Source organism: Gymnodraco acuticeps, unplaced genomic scaffold (assembly GCF_902827175.1).
Source record: "Gymnodraco acuticeps unplaced genomic scaffold, fGymAcu1.1, whole genome shotgun sequence".
Classification (NCBI taxonomy): domain Eukaryota; kingdom Metazoa; phylum Chordata; class Actinopteri; order Perciformes; family Bathydraconidae; genus Gymnodraco; species Gymnodraco acuticeps.
Window position 1 is genome coordinate 2717141 of NW_022992265.1, and position 18805 is coordinate 2735945.

The 18805-nt window shown below is 40.9% G+C and overlaps 1 protein-coding gene and 1 long non-coding RNA gene across 4 annotated transcripts; both read right to left on the reverse strand.

The window, feature by feature from the left end:
• Window positions 1–1956: 1956 nt before the first annotated feature.
• spartb (spartin b) lies at window positions 1957–11870 on the reverse strand. 3 transcript variants are annotated; one of them, XM_034207159.1, is made up of 8 exons: window positions 11592–11870; window positions 10281–11119; window positions 7660–7857; window positions 6154–6310; window positions 4333–4527; window positions 4097–4255; window positions 3909–3999; window positions 1957–3092 (listed from the first exon to the last, which is right to left on the reverse strand). In XM_034207159.1, exons 2-8 carry the CDS (start codon window positions 11112–11114, stop codon window positions 2888–2890), a joined length of 1839 nt encoding a protein of 612 aa, XP_034063050.1. In that variant the 5' UTR covers window positions 11115–11119; window positions 11592–11870; the 3' UTR covers window positions 1957–2887. The 3 variants fall into 3 exon arrangements, with proteins under 3 accessions (XP_034063050.1, XP_034063049.1, XP_034063048.1); XM_034207158.1 differs by having other exon boundaries at window positions 7666–7857; window positions 11382–11606; XM_034207157.1 differs by having other exon boundaries at window positions 11382–11606.
• A 459-nt stretch (window positions 11871–12329) lies between these two features.
• Window positions 12330–14903, reverse strand: LOC117540467. The gene is made up of 3 exons (XR_004568172.1): window positions 13601–14903; window positions 13389–13493; window positions 12330–13100 (listed from the first exon to the last, which is right to left on the reverse strand). It is a non-coding gene; the product is annotated as an uncharacterized LOC117540467 (long non-coding RNA).
• Window positions 14904–18805: the final 3902 nt, after the last annotated feature.

Below are 18805 nucleotides of genomic sequence, written 5' to 3' on the forward strand. Positions count from 1 at the left end.
TTTGTATCAAAAGAAACGAGCAACAGCCGTCATACTTTTATAAGGCCACATCTTGCATGCCTGTGAGTCTGTGACTATGGGTCTACTTTTATGGCAGCATTTTTTTATTTGTTCAACCTGCTGCAAACAATTACTTTAGTATATGGCTTTTGTCCAGCTGGCTTGCTAAAGGCAAATTACTTATCCTCAAAAATCGGAAGGTTATTTTCAAGAAGTCCCAGTTTATCAAATTGCATAACAATCTTACAACTATTGACAAACTAGTTTGACTTTTCGTTTGACTTTACATTTACAACTAGTAGCCTCTTTGTAAATATGTTTTCAATCAGACAAAATGACAATTCAGGACCATAGCAGTAGGAGTCTAGGGCTGTAAAGATGTAAAGCCCCCTACCTGTTGTGTATGATATTATGAAAATGTACTTGACTAAGACCAGTTCACTACATATGTTTCTCCTTTACTTGTTTAAGTCAAATGTAAAACAACAACAGATGTATTGTATGTCACATGTCCAAAGATGATATTAAAGATGAGCCCAGCTAAACGAAAGAGATCACCAGGCTTCTCTATCCTATATTAGGTCCTCTTGTTGCCTCGTGTGACCTGTTGGCCTTTGTCAGTGGTCAGTTAGACCCAGAAACCACATTAAAGCTCACTGCAAGGAACATGGGTGCCTGAACCACTAACTGTATTATTCTTCTTATTTTTTTTACAGTGAGAGTTTGTTAACATAGTATTTCATTTCATTGTTACAGCGGAACGTCAGTGATTATGTGTTACAATGGTGGTTGTTAGCAACCAGAAAATTACACCAGCAGTAAGGACAAACAGATGAGAATGCTGCGTGGGGTCTGGGTGCCGTGTTGGCGGGACGTTGCGGGGCACGCTGCTGTGCCCTTTGAGCGGACAGTGTGAGCTGGATTACTGGTGTCTTTTCCTGGTTGCTGCGTGGGGTCTGCGAGACAGCGCGATACTCACCTGAACTCAGCCTGAGTTTCGCGGTGTCTCGCTGTCTCAGGCTGATAAATCCGCAGAGCAGCGGCTGAGAAAAGATAAGGCTGAGTGTGTGTGAGGAGCTCCACGGATTGGTCCATTTGGACCTGGGCATGGTTACGTCACCATACTCAGGAAGAAAAAAATGGAAAAAGAAAAATGTCCAATGAGGCGTTTTGGGGCAGCATATTAGAGTTGTACTACAGGGTGTACTTTGAGGGTTTGTGACTTTGCAGACCGTTTACATGCATAAAAAGCTACATAACACACAAGGGTGTCCAAACCAGGCTTGTCTGGATAAGCGCATTTTTAAAACATAGTCATTGTCCATGCCGGTTTCAGTTGGATTATTTGTCACAGTTGCTCCGATCAGATCGGTCTCCTCCATTTTGTAGATTATTTACGACTTTTGAATCCACATAAACACATCGGCAAATGCCGGCTTACTTTGAGCATGTGTTTTAAACAGTTTAATCCCTTTGTGAATTGTTTCCACTTGCGCTGTCCTTTAATTTCTTCATACAGCGGGAATCCAAATGAATTAATCCTGAGTCCAATAACCATCAAAGTCACTCCAATAGTGCTCCTTAATTACGCTTTCATCCTCCTTTAACAAAATACTTCACATTCGTCCAGTTTGTGACAGTAGTTGTAGCATTTTTGAGACTTTTAAACTTTAATTACCGCTGTTGCCCTCCCCCCCTTGTGTGTGTGTGTGTGTGTGTGTGTGTGGGGGGGGGGGGGGGGCGCAACTTCCAACAGGAGTCATTTGGGGGGGCTCTTGGGAAAAAAGGTTGGGAACCCCTGCTTTAAAGAATAAACAATTACTATGATCCTGTAAACATACATGTTGCAAAACACTAGATGGAGGTATTAGGCTAAAATCAAATATCCTGCTTATAGCAAAACATAAACTAGCTGTGAATTCCCTAATTTTCTAAATAAATGTACAAAATATCATGCGTTTTTTCAACATTTTTATTTATGTTCAGTCAATTTCAACTCGAGTACCTGAAAGCCATCTGAAAACAACTTTGACTTTAAAGCTGGATTAAATGAGCACAAACCAGATCATTAAAAAAAGACTAATTGGTTTGCAAAGTTAGCATCACACTTAAGTTCACAGCTTGTTAAATAGTTCATCCATTAAAATAAAATATAGATTTATTTTATATCAAACAATATACAGAAGACCACACCTCATGTTGTAGCAGAACACCCATTTAGGTTTGATAGTCCTAGACTAGTCAGACTAGCAGTAGGCATTAACATTTCAGTCACCCCTAGTTCATAAGAAACAACATCATTTTAATGAAGGTGGAACACAAATATATGTTGGTGTATAGACAGCTTCAGTTTTAAATACAGTTAGATGTTTGCAGGCACAGTAAGAGGCAGTGATTACTTCTCATTTTAAACAACACAGTGAAAACACACACTTTCTTGTCCGATCCAGTTATATCTGAAGATACATACAGATATTGATTTTCATCCTTTATTCAAATTATATAAATTACAGTCCCCAAGGGAAAAACTCGCTTTACGAAGATTAGGAAATTCTACAGTATGCTGTTTTAGTATAAAGAGCAGAGTTAAAATGATATCCTTCAAGTGAATTGATAATGCCTAAATGTTACAGTGTATCAACATACCGTATCACCATGTCTTCATTTTGGTTATATAATCTGCTGGTTCTCTTCATTTAGGTCCATTTACCTTATTTTACATACAGATTAAAGTGATTAAGAGAATTAAACTCAAGGATCTGCAAATAACAGTAGTTATCTTTTAAATATAGAATAAGTTTTATAAATAGTGAAAATTAAATATAGATGTATTTGATAGAATTATAGTTTAAGGCATTTCTGAGATAATAAGGCAGAGTAATACCAGCTATTTGCCCGATTTCTCCACTTGCTTCCCATTATTTGGTTTTTCCGGACGCTTGTAGTCTTCCAAAATGGCATGCGCCGTCTGCTTGCCCGTCTTTTTCACTATAGCTTTGATCCCAAGATTGTCAACATTGAAGGCAGTGCGACCAACATTAATGGCAGAATTGACAGCGTTGTCTGTGGCTTGTCCTGCTGCTGCCCCGTACCTTCATCAGAAGTGAGATAGGGTGAGAGGTCACAGCCAGAGGCGAGAAACAGAGGATTTGAGAAGAATTAGTAAGCAGTGGAAGGATTGCAAAGATGCCATGCTGTATGTGATTTGTTATGTGAGCATTACACCCATGCAAGTCCAAAATCTCCCTTTTTATTTGTATTTATTCTTTCCACAATATCGATATTTGTTTAAATGAATTAAGAAACCATTAAATGATAAAATAGCAAGATGGGAATGTTTGTTTTGGGTGCAGTTAATTAGATACCTTGCAAATTAAGTGTTTCACTTAAAATGAGACATTGTATAGCTAAAACACAACCCTACATTACAGTAAGATTTGAATTTAAGGCAGGACAGAAAAGTTGCAAATTGGGAAATTACCATTAGAAACATATTGAGGAATCAGTGAAAAGCAGCACGATCATGTGAATTGCCACACAGGCAGTGAATTAGAATAGCATCAATGATTTTATAAAGCTTTGAGCAACAGCCAATTCATTAAAAAAAGTTGTCTTAGTGATTAGTGGTGAAACAAGTTGAATAGCTTCCTATAGTTAGGACAAATGTCACTTATTCTCTTTAGGTGGGTCAAAGATGTTTTTGTAGACCCCTAAATCTGCAAAGTAAATTTGAAAATAAAACAGTGAGTGCACGTTTGGTTTTGCATGTATGATGTAAGAGGTCAATTGCAACATACACATCAAAAACCGGTTTAGAAAGCAGTGTTGTGCAATTTGTTGGCATTGTTTGATATTAAAGCACGTGACAGTGTTGAGACATTTCATTTCAAATGGAAGGGAAAGCTTACTTGTGTTTCACGGTGGTGACTGTCTCTGATGCTACACTTGTAGTGATGTTTATTGCTGCTACTTCCAAGCCAGTCCACATTGTCGCAAACCCTGAGTAAAACCACAGAGCACAATGCATGTTGGGCACATTTTATTACACATCTTTAAAAATGTCCTATTATGGATATCTCATGTAAATGCACTGTACCTTGCACTCCACTGGCAGCCACCACCATGGCTCCATCTATGTTAGAACGCCCGTCCTTGTCTTTCTTCATCGACTCTGGGATCAGCTTGCCTCCATGTTTTTTCACATGTGGAGCCAACTCCCGCCCCACACAGCCAGCGACGGTGCACACCCCGTCCACTGCAGCAACAAAGCATTACTCAATGAGATGCCCACAGACGGTCAGTTTAATATGCTGATAGGGTATGACTAGTCACCTAGAAACTGGCTGACTTTGACAGCACCCCCTGTCGCTTGCTTGGCCACATGGAGGCCTTTGGAGACTGTGGGGCTGACGTTGGTGGGTCTGTCCTCCGGGGTGATGTGTTCCCGGAGTTTAGATGCCCCTTTGTGGATGGCCTGACCTGTGAACTCAGCTCCTTTCACCAGACCCCAGCTTAGCCAGGACGCACCTGAGAGAACCACAGGATCACACAGGGCGAGTCAAAGAGTCCTAACTAATAGTGAACAAACAGAAGCATTAAAAGATCTCCTATTATGTTATTTTTAGGCATATATTATGGGTCTCAGATATATACAAATATATAAAAAACATGTCTGAAATGCATGATCTGTTTGGTATTTTGAGCAAATCACATCATAGACATCCCTCATATCCCTCCATTTCAGGCCTGTTAGAGAACTGCAGGTTCGGGGTCCTTAGCTTGAAAAAGAATTCTCCGGAGATAAAGCTACATGCTGCCGTGATTAAATGACATATCATGTTCCAAACCACATCAAGGATTATTTCTGAAACAGTATGGAGCACAAATGCTTTTTCTCTGGCGGGTTTACCACAAGGTGAGTTCCTTTTATATCCTGCTTTTTTACACATACTCTCCAGTACAGGTTAGCTCTGAGTGTTAGCGATGCTTGCTAATGTAAACAAAGACCTATTACGTACAAAACATGTCAGACATTGTTTCTGATAGTTCCCTTACACACCGGAGACACATATTTATGTATAGAAGATAGGGGTGTAACGGTTCACAGAATTCACGGTTCGGTACGTACCTCGGTTTGGGGGTCACGGTTCGGTAAAACAAGGAAAAGCCAAAAAAAAGTCCCAAATGCATAATTCCAGGTTTGTTGTTAATCATTTTTGAACAGTAGTGCAAGTTTCAGTTTAAAAATAAGGAACTCTAACATTTTTGAATAATTAACTGTATTACACAGTTAAAAACAAACCACAAACAGTACCACACACACTCAGATGGCCATATTATCTATAATGGCTGATGTCAAACAAAAAGGTTTCATCAAGCTGTAAAACTAAAAAGAATGTCTTGAAAATATGACATCATAAATATTAAGAAAGTGTTTCAAGAGCGCAAAGTCGTTGAAAAACATATGCCAAAAGCTTCCGTTATTTATTTTGGTCTCTCGGCTTTGATGTCTCTTGGCTTCTTAAAAACAGCGGGGATCAGCTGCTGAACTGCTGTTGTCTTTTGCCGGGCTCCGGTGATTGGCAAATCTGGCTGATGCCTTCTGATATGATTTAGCATGTTTGGCGTGTGTTTCCATTAGCATACCGCACCGCTATCGAACAATGCCGACACACCGTCCTCGTCCGATCCACCACTCACACTCCATCGTTATTGTAGTCCACAGGGAACCCGAAATGTTCCCACACAGCTGATTTAAAAGAAGCAGGTGGGTTCTAGCTCCTGTGTGTTATCTGAAATCGCCATACTAACTTTTCTTCTTCTTGTATTTTGTTCGTTTTGTTGTTGTGTTTCTTCTTGTTCTTCATTTGTCGTTTAAGGGCGGCTGGCAAACAGCTTTTAGGCGCAATACCGCCCCCTGGATTATAAATAGTGTAGTGGATACTGCCCTGAATGACATACTTTTTTCCCACTCGTAAAAAAAAGGCGTATTCGTCGTGTGACTGTATGTGCCGAACCGTGACGTCTGAACCGTGACGGTACGGGACGAATACGGATACCGTTACACCCCTAATAGAACACGTCAAAAAGTGCATTTTGCATGAAAGGTCCCCTTTAAGATTTTGCAAAGGTGAAGACGCAGTTCGACCTCACCTGTCAGGATCCCGCTTGCCACCTTTTCACTCCACTCAGGCAGAGGCTTCCCCTCCTCGTTCTCATCCTCCTCTGTGACCCCTGTTGCAGTCTCCTGAGGCGTAGCGATGGACACCTTCTGACTGAGATTAATGGTCTCTGCAGCTTCTTCTGGAGCCTGTTCATATAGGCACATTGGTTAGCTACTGCAAGGTGAAGACAAGACAATATGGGCTGAAATGAAGACCTAAATGCCACTTAAAAGTGCTACTTTGTACACATTTTCGTCCAGAAGCTTGTCTCCAAGTTACCCCAAATTAACACAATAACTCCTCTTATTAGTATGTGCTTCTCGTTACAATGTGGCTTTTGTTTGCCACAGAGAAAAAAATCCTTTTAAAAGGTCTCTATTCAGTCAGGAAACAGTCTCCCTTTGTGCTCAAATTTAAGAAATTCTACTTGACCTAAAAACAACACAAAAGTGCCTACTCTCGGCCGACAGGGAATCAGGTCCATCAGAAAAGATGACTAGCCTGATTAAATACAACAGAAATGACCTTGTTTGGCATCGATCTGAGCCAGCGTCTCTACCTCCATCATGGCTGAACTGGCACTTGTCTTTCAGCTGAAACTCTGAAGCTGTTCCAACTGCTGCTGATAAGAGCATTATAACTGATTAATTCTCCTCACCTGCCTTTCTCAAATCTCTGCAATGCTGAGGCAGGGCTAACTTGGAGATGTGTGCCAGCTCAGAAGTAAGCAGGAGCAAGAGTTTCATGCGAGGCAAAACACAATGAAGCCTCAAAGCATGATGTAAGCAATGCATTAACTTCAATGTTTTTCATGGAAGGGAAAGATTAAATATCTGCAGTATTTGCAGAATGTGTCAGTGACGGCAGGAGGAGAGTGAAGGCTATTAAGTGACAGGCTAACTTGCTTCATTATGGCACACTATATATCATCCAGGACTTACAACTGCACTTCAATGCAGAGTTTATAAGCAAAAAGTGTTTGTATGTGTAAGGACAAATCTATGACCCACATACTGTAGATTCTTATGTATGGCAAACACTCATTTGTAAGGTCAACATTTACATTTGCAGCTCAGGCATTCTGGTATTTACTTGGTAATGTTATTATTAAACAATATGACTGATATGTGAGATTGCAGCTTTCAAAGAATAGGAAGATACACCCACTGTCACATGCCTGTAACTACCAATAGTGATTGAGCACTCGAACTTGAGGCTAATTGTCCTAAAATAGCTCTCTGTACCCCTCACTGGCACAAGAGGATTTGTGTAATTCTGTGGGGACTTGAAATACTTATGTGCACATATTTTAATGTGTGTAAACAGTACAAACTAATTTCAGAGGATCATTTTCTAGGAGCATTTGGTCAGCATGAAAAAACATGGCAACTGGTGCCCTGTTATGTTATATATTCAGATGTATTGGCCGCATTTGTTCCCCAAAGAATATCAAATGTGTGTGCTGTTGCAAAACTGACTGCAAAGTCACACTGACCTGTACCCTGAGATCTGTCATCTGGGACAGTAGGTTCTGGAACAGCTCTCTGTGAGCAGCAGACAGCTCAGCGGACAGCACCACCCCGACATAATAACCTGGAGCCGGCGCCATCATGTCCGGAAACATAAACACACCAGTGTTACACAGCAACACGGGGGAGTCCACGGCCATGAGAGGATACAGCCAGTCGCACACCTGCCAGGAAGCAAAACAAAAGGTACAAGGATATACATGGGTGATTTGAGGATAAATAACTACATGTAATGAAGTCAAGAATATGTGAATCAGACCAACGCTTCAATTTATTTTTGAGACACATGCCCCAATATATATTAAAAAAACTAAGATAATTGAATTTACATTCAAGACAAATGTAATAGAGGGATAAACCTTTGCAAAAATATACTGCTTATGAGGACATATTATTCTCATTTCAGGTTTATATTTGTATGTTGTGCCTTTACTGTGACATGTTTACATGCTTTAATGTTCAAAAAGTGCATTATTTTCCTCATACTGCCTGTGCTGCAGGACCTCGAGAGCCCAGACTGCTCTGATTGGCTGGCCGGCTCTGTTGTGATTAGTCAACCGGAGCCTACAGTTATCATATCCCCTAGCAAATCATATACAATGTGTTGGATTGGTAGCCAATAGAAGAGCGATTGATACATAGCAATGTAACTAAGTATCAAGGTTTTTCGGGGGGAGATGCACACAATCACATATAATACCTTCAGGAAAGGGAAGTACCCAAAAATCATAATACGGCCCGTTTAAGTATAGGTTTGCAAAACCTTGAAAATGACATGCCTCACATGCCTAATGGTGATCCTAAGTAGTGCAAAACAGTGAACAGTAGGAGAGGAGACACCAGAGGACACACTCTCCCTCTGCATGTCTAACAGGATTATAGGGCATAACAGTGTAAGCAGGGTTTAGTTGATTTACTTGCACTGATGTCACTGAGGGAAATACCAACTTGGAAATTCCCCAATGAAGAGCCACATTTCTGTCTCATGATCCACCAGTGGTGGTTTTAAACAGCAGGGTAAAAGGTTGACAATCAAATGTAAAGAAATCACACAAATGTGCTCAAGACTGGATAAGGTGGATGAAGTAAAAGCATTATTATTGACTTTTAACCCAAGCTGATATGTTTGCATGGCCTCACATACTTTCTTATCTTTTATTTTGCTTATGAGCTCCTGATTAACAAACCAAAATGGTGTTAGAAAGGACTGATTGTCTGTAGACAGGAAACTAGTGATGTGTCGGTCGTGAACGAGCCGACTCAAAGATGATCTCCACGCTATGGGTGCTCCGTGCATGCATGCAGTGACATGTCATATCCAAGGATTAGAGACGGTTGATGCTGCTGTTTTAAGCATTGCAATATATTTATTTTCATTATGTTATTTATGATTATTTTTAGGCACAGCAAATATTTGTTGTCAGTTTGTATAGGTGTTGCTATCTGCTTGTTTTTGTTTGTGTGGTTCTACAATCAGAGAGTTGCAAGGGTCTGTACATTTATGCAATGAAAACAATTTGGCCACAGCAAATCATTTATATTAAAAATGTAATTTTTACTTTAGAATACTTCAGTACAAAGGATGTATTGAATAATTTAAGTGATATATCGGTACACATATAAATCAAAACAGGGCTAAATTTGATTGAATTATAAAAAGGTATCTTTCGCAGATAAACCTATTAACCCCGCCCCCTTATAAAAAACGGCTCTTTTGAACAGCTCTCGCAAAGGAACGGAGCCATAAGATCCGGCTCCGTTCAAAGAGCCATAATTCCCATCACTACTGGGAAGAGCATAGCATAGCATAGCATAGCATGAAGCAGTCCTTGAAAAAAACCTCATTGTTTTGACACAAACAGTACAAGATACATTTCTTAAATGTAAGATGTATTATAGTGCTGCTATTTTTGATATCAGAATGTAATGTATAACTATTTTCTGGTATCAATGCATTTCAGGCACCATGCTTTTAAAAAAAAAAGATCTGCTTCGGTGGCAATTGTGTTAGATTCCCTGAGCTGTGCATAAGGTACGTTTTATTTATTTTTTACTTTTAGCCAAATATATAAATATGTCACATCATTTATATATTTTTTGAATGAAATAGTCACAAGATCATCAAAGTTGTTTGATGTGGAGGTTATTGTGGCCAAGTCTATACATGATGGCGTTTTTTTTATGTGGGGGAAGTTGATTTCCAGTAGGTCATGAGTGAAGTACCAATTATGATCCTGATGCAAGATTTCCCAGGAGCATGAAACTGTATCCATAAACCAATTGAGCTTAGGGCACCAAGTAAACAACAATCACATGATAAAGTCGATTGTAGTAGGTTAGAGATCATTAACCAGTCTCCTCCTGCTGATGACTCACAGTCAGAGAGAGCTTGATGAGCCGAGCAAACGTTTTATCAAATCAGGTTAAAGGTCACGAGACAGACTGGTGACATGGCAGTGATGGCGTTTCAATCCTGCTTATTGCATCAGATGGTCATGAGGGCTGGCTTATCAAGTTATTTCAGGCTAAGTAACAACGTTTGTTTTAGTGTGAGTGTGTGTGGGGGGGTGAACTGATTTTATCTTACCTGCAGAAAAGCTGGTGGGCGGTTGGGCATTCTGTCGGATTGGTCACCGGTAAACTTCACCAGCCGCAGGTAGCCCGGGTAAGAGGGAGCGCTCACCTCACCTTCAGGCGTGACAAAGAATATCTGTACACCATGAGGGATGTACATCAGCTCCTCTCCCTCTTCACCCATACTTTGGGGAGATGGTGTTGAGTTAGACGTATGACTGTAGAACTCTTCCCCAACCAAAGACAACTCCCCCTTATCTGTGCTGTATGAGACAGACAGGTGGCCTTCAGCCACCTCAGGAGAGTAAGCTGGAGGCTTCTCCACTGGACCCACAGGCTGTCTGGTGGGGGAGAGGGGGAGACCCTTACTGCTGCAGGCAGACACGCCTCCTACAGCCCCTGCTGCCTGGCTGCTAGCAGGAAGTTGGTTTGGTGGATCTGGTTTGTTTTTGGAAGAAAGTTTTGGATAGAGACCTTCTTTAGACGCGTCTGCAACATCAGGGTCAGATCCACTGCTAGTGTTCAGTGTAGGTGCAGATCCAAGGTCAGAGCTGGTCTCCAGAATGGCCAGTCGAGTGGTGATGTTGTCCAGCGTCTCCTGCATCTTTTGCTGCATCTGCCTGGCTGATTCCCAGGAGCTGCCGTAACACTCGTCTCCCTGTGATGGCACACTGATGGCCCTGAGGAGGTGCTTCCTCCCCTGCTTGTAGAGCTCCAGGGCATGTGTCTTGTCCCCGGATTCATCTACAGACAGTCCTTTATTTATGCACTCAAAGGCCCTCTCATAGCCATCTTTGATCACTTGGAGTCTGGCACTGTCGAATGCAACTTGTTTAGCTTTCTCCATTCCCTCTGAAAACAAGTACAATTAGCTGGATGTATAACTAGCTGCATCTATCCAAACATGGGCTGACAGAACTCACGTAAAAACATGTAAAGCATAAGAGCAGATGTTTACCATACATATAATTCAGAATATGTGCTTATACTTTAGGGTATTTCCATTCAAATTACTGCGTATCTTTGGCCACAGAGCTAAGAGCAGCCAATTGACAACCAGACGTCATTTTATAATTTGAAACATGTAATGAATACTCATTATAATCAACGTTACCTGATCCCCTTAGATGCGTCATCTGTTGTAAAAGAGGTCTCGAAAATAAGGCTAAGTTGCCGACACACAAACAACAACTGACGCCATAATATGATTGTAACAAGAGAAACAAACAAATAACTGTGATGTCCGATAAAATAACTCGTTAAGTTATTGTTAGTAAAAGCTCATTCATGGGCTAACGGTGTCCACTGTCCATAGTCAACTTACCCCGGTAAGTGAAAAACTCAGAAGAACAGCTTGGTTAGCTTGTAGCTAACGTTACGTAGTTGTCAAAAACGATCCCTCTAGCCACCGAATAACGTTGACTTCTGCCTCTGTCTTAACGTAAAGTTTTGGACGTGACGACGGACCTTTTCAACTCCACTTAATGTAGAGAAGGGATGTTTCACAGACTTCTCTCTATACTGTTGAAAAAGTCAAAGTATCGTGACAGGATGTATCGCTTTGCTTCAACACGAAAACATCACATGGACCATGATGTGCCTCCAAACGTGTCTGTAATTTTAGTTTTATTGTGAAAGTATTCACCGGAAGTTATATATTGTTATAATGGTGGCATCGACGTTGGTTGGACTAAACACGCGTTCATTTAAAGGTCCCATGTCATGGCCATTTCTACTGATCATAATTCCATCTAAAATAGATTTATATTGTGCAATTTCCCAAAATCGTTTCTCATACAGCATCTCTGTATGTGTGTATTCACTCTATGTCCTAAAGACTAAACGGCTTGTTGGAGCTCCCATCTGTGAGTGTTTACTGCCATCTACAGGCCACACTGAAGAACTGCTTCTACTTTAATAAACTGTAAATAAACATCAATGCTTTCAAAATAACAGTACAAAACGGAAGCATTTAGAAACGACATCCAGACATATCAATTCGTATATTTAACACAAACTATTTACAGCAGATGCATGTATAAAAAAAAAAACAGTACGGGAACTCTTGAAGTGCACCAGTGTTTGCGAACGTATGACAAAACACAACATTTCTGTGAAATTTTAAATAAAGTCACCAAACTGAAGTGATCAGGAATGAATTGTGTTGAGCTTTCCCCCTTTTCTAGTCATTTAAAGCTATAAACATGACCAGTGCATCTCCTGTTGCAGTGCACGTATAATGAAACCTGCTCTTACCTGTATTATTTACAGTTAAAACAATTCTGAATACAAAAACAAAACAAAACATTTGGCAAAACAGAAATGTATATGAATATACCATATACATGTAATGTATATGATATGCTTTGCGGCATACTTTGTGTTACTTCGAGGTATTTTCTGGTACACTTTTCTATTGTTGTCTGTCCCGAACTTTGAGTATTAAACTACATTTGTTATTAACTTATAAAACAGAATATATATCCAAAAAGATTGAACCTTTAATAATTCAAAAATTATTTATAACTTATTAACAACTATATAATCACTTGATTGTTCACTTTTTTCACATATTGGGAATTGAGAAACTCAGGTTCCCATTATTAAAGACTAAATACAATTTCTAACTGTGAACATATTAATTATTAAAAAGTGAAAGACACGTGAGCATATTGAAGCAATATAAAAATTCCTAAAACCCTTTTCAGAAAGTAACTAGTAAGAAAAGAGGTCTGCTGGCAAACTCAAAAACAAAAAATCTCTGGATCACACCAGCTGTAGAAGGAATCTTGGATCAGGTCCTGGTACAGTAGATGTGGAAGTCCAATAAAGTCTTGAGAAAAACACAAAGAAAATGTGTTGCATTAAAATAGCATTCATCACCAAACCTTCATCAAAAATTCAACATCAAGAGTCTGTTGTAAAATTGTTTAAATTCATAACTACCAACCCCTCTAACATTTTATTTTTTTAGTACTGCGAAAAGTTTCAACCTCATATGATGTTCACTTACAGATATATAACTGTGTTTATTGAACTACGTCGATAGGCTTTATAAGATTAACTGAGATAGCACTAACAAATATCTCATACTTCTATACATCAGCCGTATTAACACTACCTTGCGTTCAAAGGCGAATGAGGAAGAGGAGCTCCTTCTGGTTGATGAAGTTTAGCATCACAGTCAGTCAGGTTTCAGTTGATGTGTGTTTGCACATATACATACCTGAGAGAAGAAGAAGATGAAAACAATGAAGCAGCAGAAACACGTTTTATTCAGTCTAGTCATGTTATTATTACACTTGTGTTTCTGCACTGAAGCATGATATTTACATGTGTGTCTTTGATCCTTGCCTTACACTGAGGTCTCCACGTGGCAACAGGATATTTACTGACAGAGGCTGAGGCTTGAGAACCTGTGAGCAGTTGAAGAAAAAGCTAAATAAATGTTTTGGATGAATGAAAACCTAAGAGATGGATTTCTAAGTGATTTCGAAAATGTGTTTTATATCTATGTGTTGCCACAACTCCATGGTAGATGCGCTGGAACTCTTCTAGTGAGCGGTTGTGTATGTTGACAGGTGTGTTGTGGTGCAGTGGAGCAGTGGAGGTCTGGGGGCCACAGTAGCAACAGGTGGCAGGTTAGCATGTTTGGAAGGAGGGGCCCTGGAGGTCTGCTTCCTTTTCTTGGGAAGGTCTGCAGCAGCAGAAGGGTGCCGGTGCTTTTGGGTTAAAGTTGGCACCTGGAGATTGACAGCAACACACAAGAGAGAGTCAGGATCCAGTAAAGATCTCACTGAACAACATACTTTTATACTCTCAAAAGAGGAACACATCAGATACTCTGCAGAGGATTGCTTGGTCAAAATAAAAGGATCTTGCGGATTACATTCTGTACAATTTAATTAATGTGCTCTTCCCTGCAGCCTGGATACCGTCTGCAGCCTGCAGGCCTCCTGGCTCCCTCTGCCTGGCGTAAGGAGACTCTCCTTCCTGTCTGGAGGACGGGAACATCACATTGCAACAACACACACTCATGTTAGGATTTAACAAGTGCATTAAAACAGGATAGACCTTTTACATTGCAGACTTTTTGGTTTGTCATAGTAGTAAAAATGTGCTGGACTTTTACCTGGTAGCCTTATGTTAACAATATTAATGTATGAAATGTAAGCACAATATTGAAAGACTAAAAGTACAAAAACCTCTTTAAGAAAGGTAACAGGTAACACACCCCCTTATGGCCCTCATAGTAGTGAATATTGTGATTCTTATATTGTACATCATATTTACATTTCATCTTAAATATTGCAAGTATTTTCACAAACTGTGCACAAATATTGTCACATATCTTCAGGGAATGATGTACTAAGTTAATGTACAATATTGGCAATATTAATGTATTTTAACTACATAGGGGATACAAATAATTCTATTACATTTTTAAAAAGAATGTAAGCTAGCTAAAACGGTATTGTTAGCAATGCAGTGGCCTAATTCCAATTTGATAAATTATTGCAATTTATTTTAATGAATAGATTCATTGAGTCAGTACAGTACTTTACCTCCTGAGTCTAATGCTAACAGTGTTCACTTTTTGATGTCTTTTATACATAATTGTGTCCCCGGTGTGTCAGGGAACTCACAAAGTGTCAGAAAATAAAACCCTCTCTCTTTTCCTCCGTACCCAAATCTCTAAAAACGGGGGTACAACGGAGCTGATCCAGATTTACGTCCGATATGACGTAATATCGGAAATGTGGGCTGGCTTTACACCCATGGCCCAATCAGAAACTATAGGTTACTTACGTAACCCCAGTTCTCAGAGTAACATGAAGTGAGATGTCTCACTATGGGATGCGCCTCAACGCGTATGCAAACAGAAGCATCAATCTCATTACGCCAATCCTGATTGGCTGGTGATCTTGACGTCTACGTCAGGGAATCCACCCACCCTTTAAGTAGCTTGCGCTACGTCGCAGCGTCATTCAAAATAAGCACCTCTTCTCGCTTCGCCTTAGCAAGAAGGGCCGTCTGGTGAGACATCTCACTTCATGTTACTCTGAGAACTTGGATTACGTAAGTAACCTATAGTTCTCATTCATAACACTCCGTTCGATGTCTCACTATGGGATATTGAAACTCCCGTATTGCTAGACATGCTTATCTCGAAAATCACCAAAACAACCAGAACTTAACAGGTAGAACCCTGTCTCAACACGGGGCCCAGCACTGCGCGGGCCACACTTGGAGCAGAGACATCTAGCCTGTAAAAGCGGACAAAAGTGAACAGTGAGGACCAGCTCGCTGCTGCACAAATGTCTTGGATGGAAACACCCTTGAACAAAGCCCAGGATGTAGCCAGTCCACGAGTAGAATGAACACGCAGGCCCGTTGGTGCCTGCAAACCCTGACTCGTATAAGCCAGAGCAATCGCTTCCACAATCCAGTGGGAGAGCCGTTGCCTGGTAACGGGCTTGCCCTTATGAGGGTTAGCCCAGGATACAAAGAGTTGGTCATTGCATCGAAACTCTTTTGACCTGTCCATATAGGTGCGTAAAGCACGGACTGGGCACAGCAAATTCGGCCGCTGTTCCTCAGAGGAACACAGTGGCGGAGGAAATGTCTCAATGTCAATGGGGGTACATGAGCCAACCACCTTAGGTACAAAGGCAGGGTTGGGCTTCAGCAACACTCTCGTTTGCCCCGGGGAAAACTGAATGCATGAAGGATGTACAGAGAGCGCATGAATGTCACTGACTCACTTGGCAGATGCCAGAGCCAGTAACAGCACTGTCTTCAGTGACAGGTGTTTCATGTCAGCTTCTTCCAGGGGTTCAAATGGAGGTCGAGTGAGCCCATCTAAAACCACTGCCAAGTCCCATAAGGGCACCAGTGACCTGGAAACAGGGAGGAGCCTGCGAGCCCCTTTCATAAAACGGCAGACCAAGGGATGTTGGCTAGCCGTCTTTCCCTCAAAGCCCACATGGCATGCAGCAATAGCAGCCAGGTACACTTTGATCGTAGAGAAAGCTCTGTGTTTATCAATCAGGTCCTGTAGAAATGATAGAATCACCCCGACAGGACATTGAAAAGAGATGTGTCCTTTTTGAAGGCACCACTCCTCAAACACCATACTTTGGTGTATTATACTTTCAGTATTGTCATACTGATATTTTGTACAAACTGTAAAGTCCACTGAGACAAATGTAACATTTGTGATATTGGGCTATATAAATAAACATTGATTGATTGATTGATTGAAACACCCTCCACTTACAGTCATAGAGGGACCTGGTGGAGGAAGCTCTTGCACTCTGAATAGTGTTTATCACCTTCTGAGGGAGTCCCACTGTATTCAGATTGTACCACTCACGGGCCAGGCCCATAGTGCCAAGCGCTCTGGGTGTGGGTGAAAAATCGTCCCCCCCGCCTGAGACAGTATGTCCCTGCGTAGTGGGAGCTGCCACGGCTGCCCGCACAGCAGCCGATATATCTCCGCCAGCCAGTACATTGCAGGCCAGTGTGGAGCTATCAGGATAAGTGTGTGGCGTTGTTCTCTCACTCTGGCCAGAGTTGGGGGTATCAGAGCCAGGGGTGGGAACGCGTACAGAAGGACCGGAGGCCAAGCGTGCGCGAGCGCGTCCACGCCAGAGCCCTAGAGAGATAAGTTACGACACTCTTTGATGTCGCCGCCAGCCGGTCACGTGGTTTATGTATGCCGGGATAGTTCAAAACGCACTTCCGTTGCAATGCTTCTCTATGGCAAAAACAGCACAAACATGGTCAAAATAGTCATAGATTAAACCAACGCTGTTATTTTTTAAAGATTGCTTTCATATTTACATGATGTGGTTACACTTTGTATGGATTGGCACCATTTATAAGTTTCGTTATTTAACGATATTTTGAGGGGAAAGTGTGGGAGCACAAGCAGGCTATGTTGCTGTCACTGCCAGGGCAGTCACGTCCGTAGTATAGTTGCGCTGCGCTGTCATGTTCTTCTATGGGACAGACAGACAGCAGCGATTGCGTTATTGAATGGTAAATATATATATAAAAAAACACACACATCCAAGTACTTTTTCAGCTGTAATTGCATTATTGCATACTTTTTATTGAGTTTTGCGTTTGGAGAGGCAGGGTGACAACGGAAAGCTTGGTAGCCTATTACTTAGATACGTTTTACATTTTTGGAGGGAAACGTTTGTGTTCATGTTAGCATGGGTAGCATGATCATGTTAAGACTATGAATATCATTTTACCACAACAGTGGATGAACAATTGATATATGTGTTTGAACAAGAACAACAGGAAGAACAAAGTAAAAGGGACGAACAAATGTGTGAACAAGTATTAAGAACAGTGTATGGAAAAAGTGATGTGATGTGGGATGTGTGTTAGAACAAAACAAAGTAAAATGAATGAGAAGGAGAACAAAGAGGGTTAGGGTTCAACAGAAAAAGATTAATTCAGCCAAAAAACACAATTTTGATTAATCTAAAGTGTAAAACAATCTTCAACACAGACCAAATTAGTGCCCTTGGACAACAAAACATATGGTGGGGCAAAGAAACGATAAATTAAATTGAGAGAGTGGGAGACTAAAAATGATTACTATGATAAATATTCAAACTATTTACAAAACTATTTACAGAAGCTCCTGGGGGGTATACTACGAAGCAGGATTTTCGCTTAGCCGGCTAAATTCAGGGAAAACTCCGGCTTTCCGGTCCTACAAAGCTGGTTCTCTTTTTAGCAGGCTAGATCTCCATGGTAATTTATGCTTAGCGGCTAACCTGGTCGGGACCAGGTTAGGTTGCAGGCTAAGAGCTCAACTCAGTGAAAGCACTGCCTGCTGACCAATCAGAGCTCAGTGTGCGGAGTTTAAAGCGATCAAGTCATATTACAGGAGAAAGGAAATACAGAAAAGCTGCCGTCGCAGGAAAGACGGCCGGCAAAAATCACCGACTGTGTGAACGTGAACATTAATAGAATATCACCTCCCATCTTCAGAGCAATCTGACTATTATAACATTAGCGTTAAGAAAGCTTACTTAAATATCTGCCACAACATAAGTACACTGAGTGCAGACGTCGATGTGTCCCATTATCATTCATATCAGATCATATCACATCATAATGTAGTATCATATATCTCCTTATCTGAGTCAGCTGAGCCGTATCTGGCCGTGCAACACTCACAGTGTCACATAGGCTACTGTATGCAGAAGTATTATTTTAAGCAACACATTAAGTTGACGAAACACTCGAGACAAATGTAATGAAAGTCAGATCGTGTTTTAGACGGGGCAGTGATATCATAAACCTGTTAATGTATGCATTCAAACACTTTTTCTTTTGCCAGCTGTATTCACCTTGCAGGCTGTGGCTTTGATCCTGGATCAAGTGTTTAAGTCATGGATGTTTAAAGTTTAACTTCTTCATATGTCTAATATTATAGTTGACTTTTCATTCAGGAAGTATACGCTGCGCTGTCAGTATGCTTCTCCATGTTTGTGATTGGTCGAATGCTCC